Here is a 21205-nt window from a genome sequence, read left to right as displayed (position 1 = left end):
ACCGTTCATATTAGTACTGAAATAATTAGCAATAATTTGCGTTTCAACGGTTCCCTGTTTTGTAGTCTTTTTATAAAGCCTTTGTAATTTTTGGGTATTATATTAATTGAAATACAATTCCTGAATCGCATAAACATAATAGTGAATTTGATTTTGGAAAATGTAAGTATACCCTATTTAACTCAAACATTTCCGATCTTTGGAATTCTTTATAGAATTTCGCTTTTGCGTATACTGACAATAGTTTGTTTTAATTGAATTCTTTGAATTGTTAGTTTTTCAGTTAATGAAGTATTTAAAAGTAATTTGATCAATTACAAATCAATTACAATGAGGCGTGAACTCATTTTATATCAAACACAGAGGTACTCACAAGCAGTAAGAGTATGACTTCATCGACTTTTATTTTCAACAAAATTGATAGTACAAGAAAAATTGTCATTTATGATACAACACACATAGATTTAAAATAGGAACATGAAAGGAATTTGCGAAGGATGAACAATGAAGATCCTGTAAAATAGATAAAAAGATACCATATTGATATTCTAAAAATGCAGGAAATGCATCTGACCGGAACAACATCCTGGAGGTACAAGATTATGCGATGTTTAGTAGCGGAAATCAACCCCGAAAATTTGGTACCGGTTTCTCAATATCAAAACATTTTGATAAATATGATTTACCAACAAAAACATATTAAGAAGTGAGGAAATACTAATTCAATCACTTCTATAATGATAAACTTTTGAATATAGTAAATGTTCAACAGTCAATACCTTTTCGTAACACTAAATTTATCGGAAACGGCGAAAAAATTTCAACTGCTATAGACAAATAATAAGTTCTGAAAATATATTTATTATTATTCATTTTAGCCGCGTAATATTAAGATTAATTGAATGAAACGGATGAAAACGGAGTTCTTGAAATTGCTGATGAACTAACAATAATAGCTTTCTATTTATACACTTTTACCATATATAAAATCAGTTAGCTAAAACCTTTCAGGAATGATAGGAATGACATAACATAATAATAGCTAACCAACAACACCCTATAATATTCTCTATTTTCTATAAAATCAAATATAAAACACCAACTAATAAATTGACTTATTTTATGAAATTCTTTTTTTAACTTCTAACAAATAACAAAAAGTACTTTGGTCTATCAAAAAGGTGACTCTCCAATCGGATTACATCTCAGAAAACTGTAAGCGAATTATACCTTGACAGATGATCACATTGCATGTCCAAAAATTTTCTCCTTTGTATTTGTTCATTCTTGAGAATTTTCCAGATATTGAGATGTCTCTCCTAAGTAAAAAAAACACTAGACCACATAGGTAATATTACCTCTTTCTTGATGTTTTAGACATTAAACTAATTAAATAATTTTATATCCTATGACTTCTAGTTCTAATTTTAAATTATCTAAACTGATACGATAACTGCTAAGAAATGATTTTTAATAATGTTCTTTATCATTTTGAATTATTAGTTTCTCTTCATACGACTTTCGCTCTTTTAATCAGTTCCTCTATCAGGCAAAACTAATAATTGCTATCGTTTTATCATGAATTCAACACTTCTATAACTATCAGTGTTTTACGAATATGAATCAAACATATTTCTCTATGTGTAACATCTTGAAATCTAACTTGAATACAAGAACAAAACCAAAATGTAAAGATGACTTAATTAATATAAGTTGAAATGAGGACCGCATTTTTATTTATGGATTCATATGACCTGTTTTTGAAATTATTTTCGGAAATTAGTCACAGTGTAAACGAAAAATATTTGGTTTTAATTACCACAATTGACAACAAGAGTTTTAATATTGAAAAAACAGTGACAGCCAGTCGTGCTTCAGTTAGAGACACCTAAATGAAACAGCAGCATATTTGTTTATCTATAAGTTTTGACATTTTCCAAATAGCTGTCTGCATGGTGACTGAAAATCGTCGTTTACCTTTCCACAGTAAAATATTTTAATTATCTGTATCTTGCAAATAAATTGATACAATTTCTAAAGATTGTTTAAGCACCATTATAATGCGCTTTTCCACAAGACCATCAATATGAAGAAATTAACTAAAATCTCAAACCAGAAAACAGAAAAATCTTGATCAATAACCTATATTATTTCCTCGGAATAACTTTTTCCAGACTTAAAAGATAATTCGCAGCTAGTCATAAAATAGATCTACTGTAGAATGTTTTTGATCGGGATTATCCGTAAGTATTATTTTCTCTTTGAGACTACCCAAATTTGGAACAGTAATATATATTTTTTGTTCAATTGACGATCTCTCAGTTATAATAGTTATAATTTATATGTGCAATTGGACACTAAAATTTGTGAATAATTACTTGATGATGTGTTAAAGAAATACCCCTATCAAAATACTGTTAATCAATATTCACCACTGGCAAAATAATAAACATTTTAAATTACACTGAAACAATATCCTACTTATTCATAACAATGTTTTTCTATTAATGATGAGTGCAAAATTTGATTGTTTCTTATAAACAATGATTATTAAGATCAAAGAAAATACAATTATAAAAATAACTGTGAACATATTTTATTGTCAGATACTACATATGCGACTGAGTACAATATTTAAGATTTATTGATTTGTTCACACAATCTTGACTCCACCAATAATTTTGAATAATCGATTGTGGATTGTGATGGATGAAAGTAACATTTTTATGTGAGTAAATAGGCAAAATAAATTTATTCATACCATGCACATAATAATTTCCATTATTTATTGGAAAGGTACAAGGTGTTTATACCACATATTTGTCATATATATAGTGAATCTCGATAGAAACAATTCAGTCTTAATTAGGAATTATATAAAAAAGTTGAAGGTTAAGAATTACCTAAGTATATGTGCCTTATTTTTATCTGTAAACATTATAATATTCTCCCAATCCTCACGAACAATGTTTGGCGAATACACACACTTTATATATTGGTAACTTAATTTCCTTTTCTAACATTGCATAAATGAAAGGAAACGAAACATAAAACAATTCTCTAGAGTTAAATGTGTTTGACAGAATTTTAATGCTTCTCATGAATTTTACATTTCTCATAAGCTCCGGGCCTTGTCGTTATAATCACGCCAATTCTTCTTTTGTTCTAAGACAGTCATTGTAGTTCTGTTATCCTGAAAATTTGATTCTCCTTCCTATAATTGTTTTTATAAGATGTTCATAACACTTTTGTGTTTCATTGTTAAACCTCTTAATTTTGTTTTTCTTTCCATAATTGTTTTGATCAGTTAATTTCTTCTCTAGTTTTTGTATAAAAACTTACATACTGAAGACACTGTTTACGCCACCACTACACCAAAACTCGCACTGTCTGATGCACGTTTCGACAACCAAGTTATCGTGTTCAGAGACTAAAGGTAAATTAAAATCTAATGACCAATAAACCTGGTTTCAAAGTGACGCATCTACAACATGGCACTTCCACGTCAATGAAGAAACTATAGAGAGTGTCTCATAAATAATGTCGGTTTGCATACGTAAAAACTCCTACGCCTCAATTTGATCATGTTTAAAAGTATAAGTGCTCTACTTTATTTAAATCATTCTCTCTTTGGTTGATGAACAGCTTCATTCCCTGCTGAAAGATAGATTTATCTAAACAACCCGAACATAGAAATTCAGTAGTTAAACAAACGAGAAACCGTCTCAGAGACACGTTAATTCGAGCGGAAAATCCTGTTGTGTGTCTGGTGGAATTATGAAGGTTTAGTGTGGAAACTATTCCAATGGTCAAGTTATCAATGCCGAATATATGAAGTTTCATTGGAGAAATATCTAGATTTAATTAACCGAAAGCGGGTTCTTTCATAACAAGACAATGCTAAACCACATACTGGGAAATTTATGCGGAATAAGATCAAGTAATGGTATTGAGCTCCTACCACATCCAGCATTTGGTTTAGACCTTGTAAAGTCAGATTGCTATCAATTCAGATCCACAGTGAAATTCTTGTGTGGGAAAAAATTTAATTCCAAGAAGATGTTGACAATGCAGTGCGACAGTGTTTTGCATCTAAGCCCAGAGAATTGTTTTACCAAGGTCTCAAAGAGCTTATTGATTGTTGGTTTAAAACCGTAATATGATGGGCTCTACTTCGATTGTGAAGCTTTGTTGTATGATATTCTAATAAACAAAGTGAATATTGAAAACTGACATTGTTTATGGCTACTCTCTATATTTATATAAATTCAAATGCTGTGTCAATATACTCTTACCAGTACATTGTATTAGAAGAATTAGAAAATGCAAACCAAGCTAAGATTCTGGATGTTCGAAATAGTTCCTTATACATTTATATGGAGTTGATTGTAGGTTTAGTTGAAATTTTGGAGAACAAATTTCCCAGTTAAACTTATTTTATAAGTGAAAACAATCGAAGGGAAATTTTGATAACCAAGCATTAACAAAAAAAAAGGTACGAACTAGTGCAGAGGAAAACATTAGGTGAATGATAGAGGGCCATCTCGGTCCTGGTTTTATTCACTGGCTCGCTCCAAATTATTCGTCCTCCACTCGACCGTATTCTGTCTCGGCCCATTATATTGTGGTTTACTGGGCCGAGTGCGTTATCTCAACCGAGTACTCGTCACGAATGATTGGCCCTTAAATTTCCAGTTTTAGTTTATTAAGATCCATTATCATTGGAAAAATTCTTCACACGGGCCTATACAAAGGGATCAGAAAAAAATATTAATAGATGCGGACGATATGAATACTAGTATTTTTGGTTTTCCTGTAGTATTCCTATACTATTTCAAAAAATTGGGTTAAATTTAATAAACATTACTATTTTAAAACGACCATATATTACTACTTGTCATCCTGTTTCCTTATCAAACACAATACCCTGTAAATTTCTATATGTTTATTTATACTTATATATTTTTCCTTAAGATTGTATTTGATCTACTTATTGATTCGTCCAGTATATTCGCCACTCATCTCTGGTTATATTTACTTTAAAAGATAAAAGCTTTTAAAATACCCTCTTGTTTCTTGTTTTGATAAAAAATCATTTTAAACGCAAATATTTTGTAATTCAAAAAAATATCTCAGTCAATTTTAAAGATACAAAATAAGACTAACTGTAAAAAAATCCGAAGCTCCATATCTACCGAATTTGGTACAGTACAATATCTATTGTATTTTTGAATGAAGTTCAACCGAGCCCTCAGGAATGGAAATAATATTCATGAATTTTCACCAATCCATTTTAACGCATACTAAATCATTTTATGCGTCTCCACGTCTACTATCTCAGGTACCCGTGCGAACTCTATTTCGGTAGGTATTCAACAATGTTTAAGTTTCTTTGGCCAATATTTACTTATCCCACCATACACTGGAAGGAATATGACCTACTAGTAAGGGCCATTTCCGGTGCTGCCGAACAAGCTGAAGGGCGGAAATCCCGACATATCCGGAACTACTTGCCAATTCTATTACGATCCTCGGGATGTATTTGGGGATGATAAAATCTTGTATTCCTCACAGGGTGGCTCTAACTTACATAGGAACTATTTCATTTATATAATATTCATATATAATAACTCGAAATAACAAAAAAATATAGTAAATGCCCTTTAAAAATATACTATTCCTGAATGATATTTAAACAAACATACGTATAAATCAGGAGCGGATCCAGGACCGAATTTTGACAGACTAGAAAATAGTGTAGCTTCCAATCAAAATACCATTTGCAAAGGATATCAAAATACATTGTTTTAATTTGACTTATAATTTCAAATAATTATGAAATATAAATTATCAAATAAATTTGACATATGTAGGCTAAAAAAAAGGAGAAAATTATACAAAGAAAATATCATAAAGTAACTTGAATTATCACTTATGTTTTGCCCAAAGTAAATATACAAGAAAAATAAAAACGAATAATATTCTTGAGGATTTGGGGAGGGGATGGGACGTTCACCCAGTTCTCCTTCCTTGGGTATGCGCCTGGTACAAATAGGTATGCTTTGAAATAATACCTACAAACTATAAATGAATACTCATATTCCAAATGTTTTTCATAGTATTGTATGAATTTGATAAAAAGAATATTAAACTGTTCAAAATGGGAAATTAACTTAATATAGCTCAATGAGAGAAAAATGCTACTATGATCTCCAAGATTCCAAGCAATAACTGGAAGCAGTGGTCTAATCAAACGAAAGAGGAGCTTTCTTCAAAGTACTATGATGATTAATTATTACATAATTTACATAGTGCTCGATTAATTTTCAGTTCAAATGAGTCTACATAAACTAAGCAACATTGCTGACTATTTTAATATTATGGATGTTGAACGATTAATCCATCATACTGTTTTTCCACCCTGTATTATATCTCAAGTATTAAAATCGTTGCTATTTTTTTATTCGAATCAATTTCTTGTAGGTTGTGCCTTTAGCTCTTCCTTTCATATTATATTATTGTATCATATTTCCTAAAGTGAATATGCGATTTATTAGGGTGTATTCCACCCTTTTTTGAGAATAATCATATCAATATTGTAAAATAGGATGTTTATTTCCTGGTTTGTGAAGAGTGTCAAAACCGGATGGAGTAGGTTATAATAACATAGAAATAAGTAAAATATAGTTGTTAACGAAAATTATGTAGGATTTAAGATAAATGGTCCCAATGAATGTACAGATAAATAAAATGTAACAGTGATCTGTTTGATGAACGTAGAAGGCTTTTCAACAAACATTTATTCGTTCACTAATGCAGCACCGATCCTTTATTGGGAGAAATTGATAAATCTAAGAAAATATTGGACTACTGAGACAACATAGTAGGTCAAAGACATTAATGACGAAAAAAGAGTTTTGACTCTAGCCGCCTAAAAGGACGCGTTAAGAAACTGAAATTGGTGGAAAAAGATGACGGAAGTTTCCGTGGTTAAAAGAAGAAATGTGTATCTACATACTTGCACTACAAAATATCAAAATACTCTGATGAAGACGGAAGTAAGGTAGAAATTGTTAAAAAAGTTTCTATAAAATGAAATATGATCCATTAAAATAGAGATAAAATTAAGACCGTATCAATATAGGTAAAGAAAAATAAAAAAAATTAAGAATTCTGCAGTTGATAATATATCGTCTCGAATTCAGGTCTTTTTTAATTGTAATAGCTTTTTACATAGAAATTACTCTTGACGTTTCGTTCTAATTTCGGCCTCTCACAAATTATTCACATTTCTATCATTTCAAAAGTTTTTTTCACAATCCAGAGAATATAAAACTCGGGAAATTTTCGCTTAATTAATTCCCCGATGATGGATACACAATTATTCTAAAGCTGAGAATATATATTGAAAAGGATATACTTTGATATTTTATCGACACAACCCTATAAAATATCAGTTATTGTTAGCGAGAACCTACAACACCCCATGATTAACTATCCTCAAAAATTCAAAATATTGTCGCATTCGTTTAGCGTCAACAAACATAATTCATCAAAAATGACCCCTTCTTAGAAATTTGCATCTGTTTGAAGCAAAGGAAAGCATCAATATATAAATGAGCTTCTGTTTCCAGTACCGGATTCCAGGACAGTAACGTCTTCATAAAAAATTATATTATAAAAATATAAGCGTAGTATCTAGGCAAACATATTATATAACAAATCTAAACTTGCCGGAAATTCATGCCATAAATAAGAGAAATTTTGATACTTGCCTTGTATTGACTATTGAAGAATCTTGTATTGGAAATCACATTGAAGAATCTTGTATTGGAAATATCAATGCAGAAGATTCGGAGAATAACAAATCATTCTTTATATATGTGTTATTCTCAAACACCTCTAATTTGTAAAACAATTCATAAAAGCGACGATAAAAAATATATATTTATCTTTTTCAACTTAAAAATTCATTGCAATAAAGTAGTAGTAATATGTATATATCTAAAGGGGTAATCCCTTTGTATTCAGTTTGATTGGCCGAGTTATAGCCAAGAAAGCTCACCAGATTTCGAAAAATTTTCGGGCGCCGCTGGCTTTGAAGCAAGACCCACTAGGTTGTATTTGTAATAACCGACTACCGCGTGCCCTGTGATTAGACCTACCAGAAATTTTGCCTCCCCTCTAGTTAGCTGCAGTATTTCCACCCAGTCTCATCTAAGAAGGTTTTTGCCTGTCCGTAGTCACATAACTTGATCCATGCCTCCTTGTTTTTTTTTTCTCTTTCCTACAGCTTAAGGTGTTCTTTAATCCGTAAGTGAAGAATTTCCATTCCAGGCTCGGATCCTGTCAGCGGTTGAGTGAATTAATAACAAGTATATAAACCAAATACTTTCCTATGGAAAATTAGACTTCCAAATATATTGCGTAAATTTAGTCGACTAAAATGACGCGCAATTTTTAGGAAAAAATTAAATCAAATTAAACCTTATAAAGGATATAGAAGATGTATTTTTTTCAGAATTCAGGAAACTTAAATTCGAAAAAAAGTTTGTCCAAATATAAGGCAAATATAAGGGAAAAACATGTTGAAATCGATTATTTCCTTATCGAGCATCTAGCAAAATTTCAAATAGGATATTGAGACAGTTTTGAGGAACTAATTAATTATGAGTTAATTATAAAAACAATACCTGTTAAAAATTCGAACTTATCAAAACAGCGGCGTGTGGTTTTTAATGTTCTACTTGTAAGTTCCAAAGAAAAAGATCATTCCGCATAATTAATATAAGATTCTTTAATTTATCACTTCTTAGTATCTTAAAATGTTTATATTATTTAATAAATGTCCTAAATTTTTGGTCTATTTGATAAAATAACATGCTTCTTTAATAAAACGGTTTTAGAAAGGTCCACACAGGCTTTGCTCAGAATAAGTTCTGAACATACTTTCCTCCTCGAACGATTTATGAAGATCTAAAATAAAAATTTGAATCCAAAACTAACTAGAAGAATAAAATATATATAATTAACTAGACGAAGATTTACACTTGATATTTAAGAATAAAGTCAACTAAAACTTTTTTTAATAAAAGTAAGTAAATAAAACCATATAGGTTAGAAGTTATTTCGAGGTAAATATCCCAAAAATGCCAAATAGGGTAATTGACGGAATCATAATCCGAAGATATATTGGACGTATTCAAACTGCGCATGAATCTGGCGACAGAATATGTTCAGAGTATCTTCCACGAACAAAGCTAATGATAGATCTTTGAACTAAGTCAATTATCAAGCTGTTGAGCCTAATAACAAAAAATAATTCAGATATCAAATATCAGGAAAATAAAATTTAACAGGTTGCAAGAGTTTCTCCTATCCAAGTTACGGACCTAAAGTAACAGTAAAAATAAAAAAATGTAAATATTATCAGTAAAAGAAGCATAGTGAAAGAGTAAGAATCATTAATATAAAGATTTGGAATGGATAGTATGATGGAATAAAGCTAATGAGAAGCGCACATAGTATCAAAGTTATATTTAGTAACCAAAATATCAGATCAATTGATTTGTTAGGTTATTTGCATACTTATGAAAAATTTGGATATGGGAACATTCACAAAATCACTAGTCCTATACTGTATAACTTGTCACAAACCTAATCTAAGCACATCTTATAAAGCCTCAAAACAAAATATTTCTTATTAATATCGCTGTCTGGTTGATCTATTTAAATCGCAGGTAGGACGTCATAAATAAAAAATGAAATGAAAACGCTGATTAGGGACGAATGAGGGGTTAAAACAGACATGTGCACTATTTTTAGAGCTTTTAAAATAGTCTACTATGAACGTGTATTATTTTACTTTACTTTAAGTGGCATTTCAAGACCATAACAGCCGATGTCTATTTTGTTATTTATATGTGCAGACGATCTGACAATGATACTTTTAAAATAACAACTATTTTTGGTAGAGTCCCAATTTCACACGATTCAAAATGTTTCATTTGGCATTACTAGAATCGAGCTACCACATTGAGTAAGAATGATTCCGACTTTCAGGAATCTGAATATATAAATACTCTACGTAGTTCAATTTTCAGTTATTCTAATTCTTGAATTTTTGACAAACTGATTAATTGGAATAACAATCAACAATCAACATTTTCAAATTGTCGTTGAATTAAACTCGATTTAGAAAAAATGCACCAAATAGAAATATTTAAGGTCCTTCACGAAGAGTGTTTCTAAATTCATGCGACAGAATGTAAGTGATCATCCGTATAAAATTATGATGGGAGGTAGAACGTAGTTATTACACTCGACGATCAAGAACTCTTGCGCGCAAAGACCTCCTGCTAGGCTAATGTCTTTGGCAAAGCTAATCAGACACCTTGACTTAAACCTTTTAATGCCAATGAGCAAACTGTAAGGAATACGTATGCTGGACACTCACTTATGACATGATCTGCAGTTTCTTCCTCCTTCCTGCAACAGCGGTATTCCAGTTCGCCATTGAAGCTTATTCCTTTGATATCTTGGATAAATATATCTGGTTGAAGGACCAGTCGTATTTTTTGCCTGTTTAAGGGGAGTGGTTGATTACCTGTGACACATACCAACAAAGTATTTACAGTTTTCCACTCTTAAGACGTGGTTTGTTAAGGATTATATACTAAATAATGTGAAGGTTACTAATTTTACCTTGTATAATAGGAATTTTATGGAGGGTGGTAATGACGGCTTTGCGACTGCAACTATATGCTTTTAATCAAATTTTTCGGTTCTAGAACTCTACCAGTTACACATACTATAAGATTTTTTTGGATCATGAATAGAAATTTTCCGAGGAGCAGATTCCAGTAACGTTTCGGAGAAATTTTTTCTCATTTATATTGAACAGAGTTTTTGCTGCAACATTATATTGGATTTCTGAGAATTTGTACGACGGGGCTTCCAAATTTCTCACTTGTGGTATAAAAATCATAATCAGTCGAAATGAACAGTAGAATATAATTTATTTTGTATTATAATAAAAATCCTAGCGATTGAGGCTACTGATGAGATCGAAAGCCTTTCTTTGTGTGATCAGATCCTATTTTGCTTCCTCAATCATATGTCTAAACAACTGCTTCATATATAAAGACTGATTTCAATCTTCGTCCAGTAAATACTAATGAGATAATAACAAATCCAATTTCAGATATCTAACCACAAGTAAAAAGGGGAAAGAAGAATTACAGAAAAATATAAAGAAATGAAAACGCTCTTTATGATAGTAATGAAGACGTGATGTACTACTATACCAAACTGGTCTGATGAACCTATCTAACTTTCACACATAGACGATAGTCACAGGAAATAGATGAGCATTGAGCACCCTGTATAAATTCGAAGTAACTCTATGTTGAAAGTGTTTTCAATATTTTCTTCTATTTGTTGATCTAACAGCCAATCTTCTGAGTTTTGTAATATATTTTGTTTTTAAATTGAGCCTAGGTTTGTATGGTTATAAGGACATAGAAGTGTTTTAAAATGCAACCGATCACCACTTTTATTGAATGTCCCAGTATATTTGAATTCCTATTAAACTACGACAACAGGTAAAAATACTGGAATTTATCTTTAAAATAAATTTTAAAAGTATGACTCGATACCAGGATGATAAATCAAATTACATAATTACAATGGAATCTTTGCTAGCTGACTATTAATCAGTAGCTAATTCTTTTCTATGGGGTGAACATCTCGCTGTTGATTTTAGTTATTTATTGTAATTTATTATTCTTAATTTATTTATATTGAAAATTAGTGTTCTTGGAGAGCTTTCTTACCTATTTGTGAATATAATTTTCACAAAACTCTTTTAAAAAGTTACCAAGTTTGGAGTTGCAGATTTAATCACTGCTAGGTAAGTGACAAATTGTTTTATTAACCGAAAAACTGAAGTAGAAGAATTACTTGAATATTAGGACTAATGTTGATTATATTACTGCTAACGAAAATGTATTTCTATTATTATGCTTATTAGAAGAATTGGAAATTTAAAAAATTTTGTTGATATTTAATATTCTTTGCTTTCACTATAAGATATTTCAAGGATCCAAAATCATAACTGTCAACTATGAACACTCTTATTCAGTTATTATTTATAGAAACGTAGATAAACTACCCAGGAGGACAGAATACGCATTTTCCTCTGACTTAAGTCTATTCATAGGAATATAAATATTTATATGAAAACTGTAGGAAAATCGAAATACGAAATATTGTCTTTCGTTTCCTTATAGAATATTGCTTGTTTCAATTCGAATGATACAAAAGACATATTGTTTCGATCAAACTATTTCTGAGTTTTAGCCTAAAATTGCTGAAAACAGCCCTCGATATTGACGAATTGATTCATCATTGAAATGCATTTATATATCGATATATAACCTCGTATTTCGTCACTTATAATGAATGTACCTTTTTTTAAAGGTCTCATTGAAATTCCCGAAAATATCTAATATCAAGTGTAGTTCCACGATTGCACCTTTTATTTGTTTCGGTAGATTCACAAATCAAAATTCTTCTAATGACTGATTGAGATATTTCAAGTACTATTTTTTAATTGTTTATGTACGTATTATGCAGGGAGAGTCTATAGTTTGCTATAAATTCAATAATCCAAAAATCATTTTGGTAAAAAAATGCTCAGACTCGTAATAATGTATACAGGGAGCGCTAAGGCAAAAAAAATTGCCATAAAACTGGACAACTTGTGTACAATATTAAATAAGAAATGACAATGATGTAGTTTTCAATAAGTCGATTATTATTCCTAATCGCGATTTCCCACGTACAATAATAATGTATACATGGTATCCCAATTTAAGAATATGACGTCATCGTTGATTTTATTAGATAGCAACCCTGCTGTTTTTATGGTATTTGTATATTTATATAGAGTTTATAAATTTACACGTAACTGTCAAATACTAATTTTTTAATTCCTATAAGATGAGAAACTGGATATTAAGATTTTCTATTCATTTTGATATCTTCAGTTTTTCTATAGGTAATTAGATGCGTAACTTGTAACTTCAGTTTGTGTTCTTGCTCTATATTCGTATCCAATCAATGTAAAATTTCTCAAAAAAAATTGACTTTGCTAATGATGCATACAAGTCTCAGAACAATTCTTGACTACATCAATGCCATCTTTTTGTTGATTATGTAAATTGGGACTTTTCTTTGAAAACTATTAAAACTATTAAAATGGTGCATTCTCTTGCACGAATCTCCTGTTAATTTGTATAGAATAAAAATAAAATTTTATTTGTGGCATATATGTTACTTTACACAAGAAACAATGTATGTCAAAAAGTACAGGCTGTGCATCCTCCAAAAACAATTTCATATTATTATATTCTTAGACGGGAAAAATACTTATTTCTTATTCTTAAGAAAAACGAAATATTCTATTTTGTATCCATTAGTTTTTTTGCACTCTTATTATTATCAAGGTATAAAAAAATCTTAGATTGGATTTGACAAATTCAAATTTTGAGCGCACTCAAAACATCCATTCTAGTGTTAACAAAATTAGGAATTATATGTTTTTGAATAACAGCCAGATTGTTATGTAATCAATGTAATATCTACAAACTTTATTTGCTTCTTACTCAAGGGATTTGAGTGACGAAATTATCTCGAAAAAAATAATTTACAGTGACTATGATGCTGTTTTGAACACATCTAATAAACTTTCATTATGAGTAACATTTTACCGAGTGAGCACGCAGATGAACAGAGAAATATAAAAAAATATTAAGTCTGTAGCCCTGAAGAAGCAAACATAAACGTAAGAACTAACGACAAAAAATTAGTTCTACTATCGTTAAACTTTGCTCATCATTTAGGTCACCTTCCAAAGTCATTAGAACATTCTATCATTTGTCTAGCCCCATCAATTAAATATCTTTCTCTGGAACCAAATTTTTGAGATCTGCGAATAGCCAGAAATCGGAAGCGGCTATATTTGTTTAGTATATAATATTTGGAAGCATCTTAATTACTCATACGTGAAATGTGCATCGACTAGGAAGAGACGTTTTTTGTTCATCGTCTGAGAGCTTCTTGAATACATCATAAAATAAATCCCATAATGCAATGTAGTAGTCAATTTCGAGAATATATTAGTCAATAGCATTTCAAAAAACAGAGTGGATATTGTTTGCGTATTTTTCTATTTTTTGATGCTTTGGCTTCTTTTGACCTCTCTTTGCCACTCAGCAATCATCTATTTTTACATGGATTTAAGGGCTATACTATCAAAAAACAAAAGTGACATAACATTGGTAGTGCCATCCATGTGTTCATATTCACTAATGCACAAAACAGAAATAATATCCCTGGAATAGTTTTATGGTATTTAAAAATTTGTATTGAGAGACTGGACAAGAAATATTTATTTAAAACTGGTATGATTACAAAATATAGAAGAAACGGTTGAAACACCAAATGAAAGCTAATGTTTATATATTCCAATTAGCTACTGAATATTTTAAAATAATAGTTCTCCTAAAAACTACTATTGATTGTGTGCATGCAATCATAAATTATGATTGCACTAAATTGCATTGTCAGTTAGTTTAGTCAACAACTTCAAAAAATAATCAGATTTAACATTTTCATTTACCTATTCGGTATTAACTAAATACCACTTCATAAGTATACAATATGTATAAATCAATGTTTCCATTGGACACTCTAACAGGAAAATAAAATTTCAGAAGAAAAGTGCTCTATCTATAATTATTAAGAAGAAAACAATTTGCCGAGATATACCTGCTTGTGTAATCAATATGCAATTCATGCATATTGTATAAAGAATGTAAACAAGGTTATAGAATTCATTTGAGAGAGATAGTTGTTACAAGTGCATGACATATTAAGTGTTATGCAAGGAATGTCTATTACCAAGTACTGGTGTGGGAACAAGATTATTATGAATAATCTTAATTTGCTAAATATTGCAGCCCTGAGCAGTTTCTGAGTTTCTGAATATATAAAAACGACATTTTCAATTATCATATCCTTTATAATCCGTTCAAATACATGACGCGTTCATGATACTTTTTAGTCGTAGTTCGAATCATTTTTCTCAGATTTCACAACTTGTAAATCATAAGTTGGTTTTTGTTTATAGTGGATCAGTTTGCCCGACTGAAAGCAATAATAATAAGGCACATACATTTGCAACACTTTGGATACATAAACTATATGATTGTAAAACATATATGTGGCGCAAAATTTGAAATATATTCAGGGGCGGATCGCTATAATTTATTTGTATACATGATGTTTAAAATTTGCTGGATATTATTTATATACAAAATTGAAAAGTTTTGAAAAAATTAATCAGTTTACTCATGATATTTATCGTATTATTTACAACTATCCAATTTCTACCAAATAGTAAAACTCTCACTCTTTTTTCCCTTTTATCACATGTTCTATAGCTTTTGAATGAACCATATGTATATATATACATATATTGTTGATATACCAAGATGAATAGTCTTTGCTGACTAGTTAGAACAAAAAGCAACAATATATTGAAGTTGCAGTAAATTTTGGAATTTGTGTACTCTTAAATTAAACTAAAATTCCAAGCTTTCGGGAAGGGTTCTTGCCATCATCAGGGAAAGTTCAATTTGAGGATGAATTCCTGGGGAGCTCTCCATCCCGGGCTAGAGATAAATCGGTAACTTTTATATTTTTAATATCTAAAATATCAGTTCCAATGATTGACATCACATAGTATTTTGTGAAAATATGTTCATTATTTGTGTATTCAATAAATTCTAATTACGTACTCGAACATTTTTACTTATTCAAGAATTTTTAACCTGAATGAATTACAACATGCATTGTTAATGTGAAATTCAACTTCTCAATCTTTTGCCATGACGTACTGTGTTATGATAACACCTAGGAATTCATCCTCAAATTGAACTTTCTCTGATGATGGGAAGAACACTTCCCGAAAGCTTGAATTTTTGGTTTAAAAAAGAGTACACAAATTCCAAAATTTGCTGCAACTCCAATATATTTGTTTTTGTGGTAATTCAGTATTCTTCGGGGTATTAGCCAAGAAAGCAACTGTTTTCTCCTTTGAGGAACAGCAATCCAACGTTTCGAATTATGAAATTTGAAATAATAGGTGTAAATAGATAGATATTATGTTTTTTACTGAGTATGCCTCGTATATTACCCAATAATTAATTTAATAATATATATATATATATATATATATATATATATATATATATATATATATATATATATATGTATAGGTAAAAGTACACCGAAAATATATTTTTTTACATGAAAAATTATTTGAATTTGACAGTGAAAATTCTATACTATAAACGTACCATAAATGACTTAAATGCTAACTAGATTTCTCGGATAATGTCAAGGCTTCCGGTGAAGCTGTATTCCTAATTAGTTGGCCTTATTGTTATATAAATTTTATGTTATTATTGTATATTATTATATCAATGCAAAAACTTGATAATAATATTTACAATGTGCCTCAAAGATTTTAACTTTTCGAAAACTTAAACAGTAGATTATTGTTTGGTATATATATTTATGATTTAAATTGGAATTTCCGAAATTCATATATTCGAATTGAAGAACTGAAAGGTATTCTTCTATACCCTTATATCTTATTTTCCGTGGTCGGTTGATAATTTTTGTAGTTGCACATCCATTAAATCCATTTTCTAATGTTCAAATGAAGCAAACTAGTTAAAATTTATTTAAGTTTATAACTTAAGTTATAAACTTAAGTTATATAAACTTAAGTTTATAACTTAAGTAGCGCTGACTAAATATATGAATATAAAATATTCATACACAATTGTTTTAGAAACCCACCGCTTGCAAAGGTTCTACTTAATTTTGATTGTGTTAGTTGACTTTTCACCTTCCGAGGTATAAATTCCTCACTGGTATTTTAAAATCTCCTACTCAAATAATGAAATTATAGACGCTATTCATCAGATTTTTATAACTTAAATTACATCTTACTTATTAATCTTATAAGAATCCAATATTAACTATATTAAGTTATATAGTATCCAAAATCTAATAGATAAAGCTGTCTGTGAAAAAATAGTTCCAATTTTGTTGAAAACTATAGTATCCAGAAAGTGAAACATTATTTTAAGTTTATTTAATTCATTACTGAATAGCTCAATATAAATTCAAATATTTGCAATTATGTACGTTTATCTTACAAATAATGTTATGAGGCATAATATTTACTGACACCCTGTATATTATGGAAAAGTGAGTTTAATAATAGGTTTCGTATGTATATGTTTCGGTATAGATACTCGTAACGACCAACAGACAATATTGGGACCCTATTAGATGAAAATAATTTTGAAAAATAAATATGAAATCTCTCAAAAAGTTTCGAAGTTTTGGCGTCGAGTGGTAAGGCAACAGCGGCCGCCTTTTTTGGCAAAATAGCAAATAAGGCTTCGTTTAGGTGATCGGTGGTGGTGTATGGGGTTGTTTGATGACGTATGTGGTGTACGAATAGTCGTACTACCCCATGGCAGCCGGTGAGCAGCTGCTTTCGCCTAGCGCGTCCCTCATATTAAAGCGGACACGCCGGGTGGCTGTCCATTCGAGGGTAGCGAGCGCGCGAGTGTAGAGTTAACCTAAGCAGCTTTTAAAGAAGTTCACGTTTTCGTTTCGTATTGTTATATAGAACTTACAACTCTGGCGGAAGCACTACATAGTACCCCTTAGAGCGCCCCCTCCATCAAGTAGACGCTACCGTACCACACGGTTGAGTTGAGCCGACGTCAAGTTTACGTTTAAGCTCAGTCAGTCTGCATTCACCGCTCGAGAGTTGTGTAACGGACTCTCTCAATTCTGGATATACGTGTGCTGTGTTGTGCCTTTGCCGTTATGGGGTGTTTTAACCTTAAATTTTAACAAACGTTTTTTGCATGTGTGGTGCTTATCTATGTGGATATTTTAGAGTGTTTTGGCGACACATGTTGTGGTTGTCCAATAGTGTTTAGTGATTCTAATTTTATAATAGCCTATGGCGCGGTGTTGCAGATTACCCCTGAGGTAACAACAGCTCTTCGAGGCTGCCGATACCACCGACTCAGGAGACAACTTAACACTACCCCAATATGTCTTGGATATATTTCACATTAATCTGGATTTTAGCCTATTATCAGGTAAGTCTAATAGTAAGTTAGACCCGAATTTTAAAAGTATATACTCATTAAACACCCCTGAAAATTTCAATTTTCCGTTAACAGTTCGAAGCACTGAAATATTATTAATTGGTCAGTGTTTTGAATTTACATACAAAACTACAGATAGATAATACGTTTAAAATTAGCCAAGCCGGAATTTTTAATAGTAGTTTTAACTACCAACATATTACTTACAATTACCATCAAATAACTAGTTACCGATACAGGATATTCTTTCTTAGGCTGAATCATCAGGAGTTTTTGAATTGAGACTAATTTCTTTCGACAACGAAGCCGGCAAAAGCGATTTAGGAACGTGCTGTACGGGAAAATCACGACCGAATTTAGATTGTGATGGATTTTGTCGTCCTCGCTTTAGAGTTTGTCTGAAGGAATACCAAGTTAAAATCGACACAACTTCTAAATGTACTTTCGGTGATAAAATTACTCCTGAATTAGGACCTAATCCAGTTACGGATACTCCGCAAAACGGATTTTCTAACCCCATCGCCTTACCATTCCCGTTTACATGGCCGGTAAGTTTGAAATGTCATTTAAGTATTGTTTTTGTGATCATATTTTTACGTTCAAATGAGTGTAATGTGTGTAAATTAATGCTGTATTTATTTTTCTCGATATTAAACAAAAAATATAGGTACTTTAAAAACTTGGGGTTTATGTGAGTTAAGTTAAGCTTACTCAAAACGCTATCTTACCACCTGCCCATACCCATTCTAAAACGATGCGGGTCGGTCTTTAAACTTTATGGCAGAAAAATATTTTTTTTTTGCTCAAGGCACTACCTCTATTTTTAACAACTTTACCGTCTCTCTAGTGCATTACTGAAATATAAAGTCTGCATTCAAAAAAATTAAAATAAAAGCATGCATGCGAAAAGTGCCTCGTCTTTTATACACGATCGTACCCATCGATGTTGTATGAAATTTCTTACAGAGAGTGTACAATATCCGCTGAGAAATTTTGAAGTATCTTGGAGTGTCTCGAAGCAGGTATCTGCCGTGGGAAATAAACTGCACAAATTCAAAATTAATTAGGTACAACAGATTTATTGGTAAATTCTCATGTATCACGAGTTAAACCATACTTTTTTTTGAATTAGTTTTCTAATCCAGATGATATGCTACGTTTAATCCGCTAATTATTGTAAGTAAAAGTTCATTCCAAATATTTAGAATGAAAATAATTAATTGTTGCATTAATGTAAGTAATTTCAAACAGAAATATTTTCCTTATGTAATTGGAAAGCGTAACATTCTGGTATATTATTTTCAAGAAGATACATACTTCCTCATGTAGAAATACTTGTTATAGGTAGGTATTCAGTTTATTATCGAAACAGTAATAAATTGGTCTATTGCATATCAAGCTAGTGTTTATAGTTTTCCGAGTCACTAATCGAATGTACTGTTAAAAAATTCTTAAAACTGTAGTTTCCCACAATATTGTGTGCAATAAGAATCTCCAGAAAGAAGTACACTTAACCGGTTTTATATTATTATAAGTTGTATTAAACCTTCTTTCTTGCGCAAACTCTTCTCAATATGGAGACTGGGATAAATCGTGAATAGCTCGGACGATTTTATTATTAATTACAATGCACTAGATCACTACCTTCGTATTTTTCATTTTTTTTATCGTCTTTATTACAGTCTTCAATTTAAGAATAGTTTCTGTTTAATCTTCCCATGGCCTTCTTCTCTTTTGTTATCGAAGATTTATTGAAGTTTATCCAACCTACAGAGTGCACGACATAAAAGTAGCGCTGGTATCATAAAAAGTCAAAATTAAAATTTATATCCCTTAGCTTCTAAAATAAACTTAGTCCTTAGGTTTACACACGCCGATTATAAAGTGAGAATCTACCAAGAATTAATATGACAATGGTGTTTTCTTTACAAATTTCTTTGCGGTGTTGAATATAAATTACTTAGAAATAGATTGAACGTCTTAAAAATAGACTCATACTTTTCTACATAATTTTTATATTTTCTCATATCCTCATGAAATGCAATATTTTGAATTATTCTATAAACTGCGAAGAGAATATAATAATTCTTTTTGATTTTCGCAAAGTAGAAATTAAATTATTTTGTATGTTTGAAATTTTAATCGTTCGGTTTCAAAATTAGATAAAGATGTTTCAAATTTATGAAATGTTTGTTATGCCACATTCTGTTTATATATATATATATATATATATATATATATATATATATATATATATATATATATATATATAAATAAATTTCTCAATGTACTCAATACGTTAATAAATTGTACTTTTTCTTTCAGATTAAAGGTGCTTAAACATTAAAAATGCTATTTTTAATACGGAAAGTACATATCAATTTCTATAACAAAATTAACTATGAAAGTCAAGAATTATAGGTAGCTTTGGATAATCTCAAATGGAATAAAAATGTGTCCACAAATTATTGAAACCTAAAGTTGAATTTGTTCAATATTTTTCATTTATATTCAAATAAATTATTGCAACAAGCTTTCGAGAAACATTTTACTTGACTAAATACAAAATATTTGTTTTTCCCATTTTAGACAACTATTCAAAACATTCTTTCTTGATAAAAATGAACATCTGATATATGTATTTATGTTAGTATTGAAACTAAACGAGTCATAAACACTATAAACACCAATAAAATGAACGTAAAAGGTGATCATAACAGTATTGCATGTAACATTAGCATCTTCTTGAGTGAAAGTTGTTTTCTCTCAAAACAAAATAATTTACAATTTCTTCTTCATTTTTACAGGGCACCTTCTCCTTGATCGTGGAAGCATGGCACGGTAATGAAACATCACATTCTGCCGGTGAGTAGAGAAAATTATTGAATCTACAATAAAGCAGTTATAAAATATTTTATGATAACAAAGAGCGTTTG

At 30.4% G+C, this 21205-nt stretch overlaps 1 protein-coding gene across 4 annotated transcripts in view; it reads left to right on the top strand.

Annotated features, from left to right (window-relative positions):
- Positions 1–21205, top strand: part of LOC130896393 (neurogenic locus protein delta) — a 177363-nt gene that overhangs the window by 141744 nt on the left and 14414 nt on the right. For 2 of the 4 annotated variants that reach the window (XM_057804462.1, XM_057804446.1), the window contains 3 exons: positions 18136–18260; positions 18524–18817; positions 21077–21134. In XM_057804462.1, coding sequence (XP_057660445.1) covers positions 18213–18260; positions 18524–18817; positions 21077–21134 — 400 coding nt within the window. In that variant the 5' untranslated portion in view covers positions 18136–18212. Of the gene's footprint in view, positions 1–11713; positions 11912–18115; positions 18261–18523; positions 18818–21076; positions 21135–21205 lie in introns of those variants that run through there. The other 2 variants (XM_057804472.1, XM_057804454.1) reach the window with 2 other exon arrangements.

The sequence above is a fragment of the Diorhabda carinulata genome, chromosome 1, assembly GCF_026250575.1.
Source record: "Diorhabda carinulata isolate Delta chromosome 1, icDioCari1.1, whole genome shotgun sequence".
NCBI lineage: Eukaryota > Metazoa > Arthropoda > Insecta > Coleoptera > Chrysomelidae > Diorhabda > Diorhabda carinulata.
This window is presented reverse-complemented; position numbering and strand designations above follow the sequence as displayed.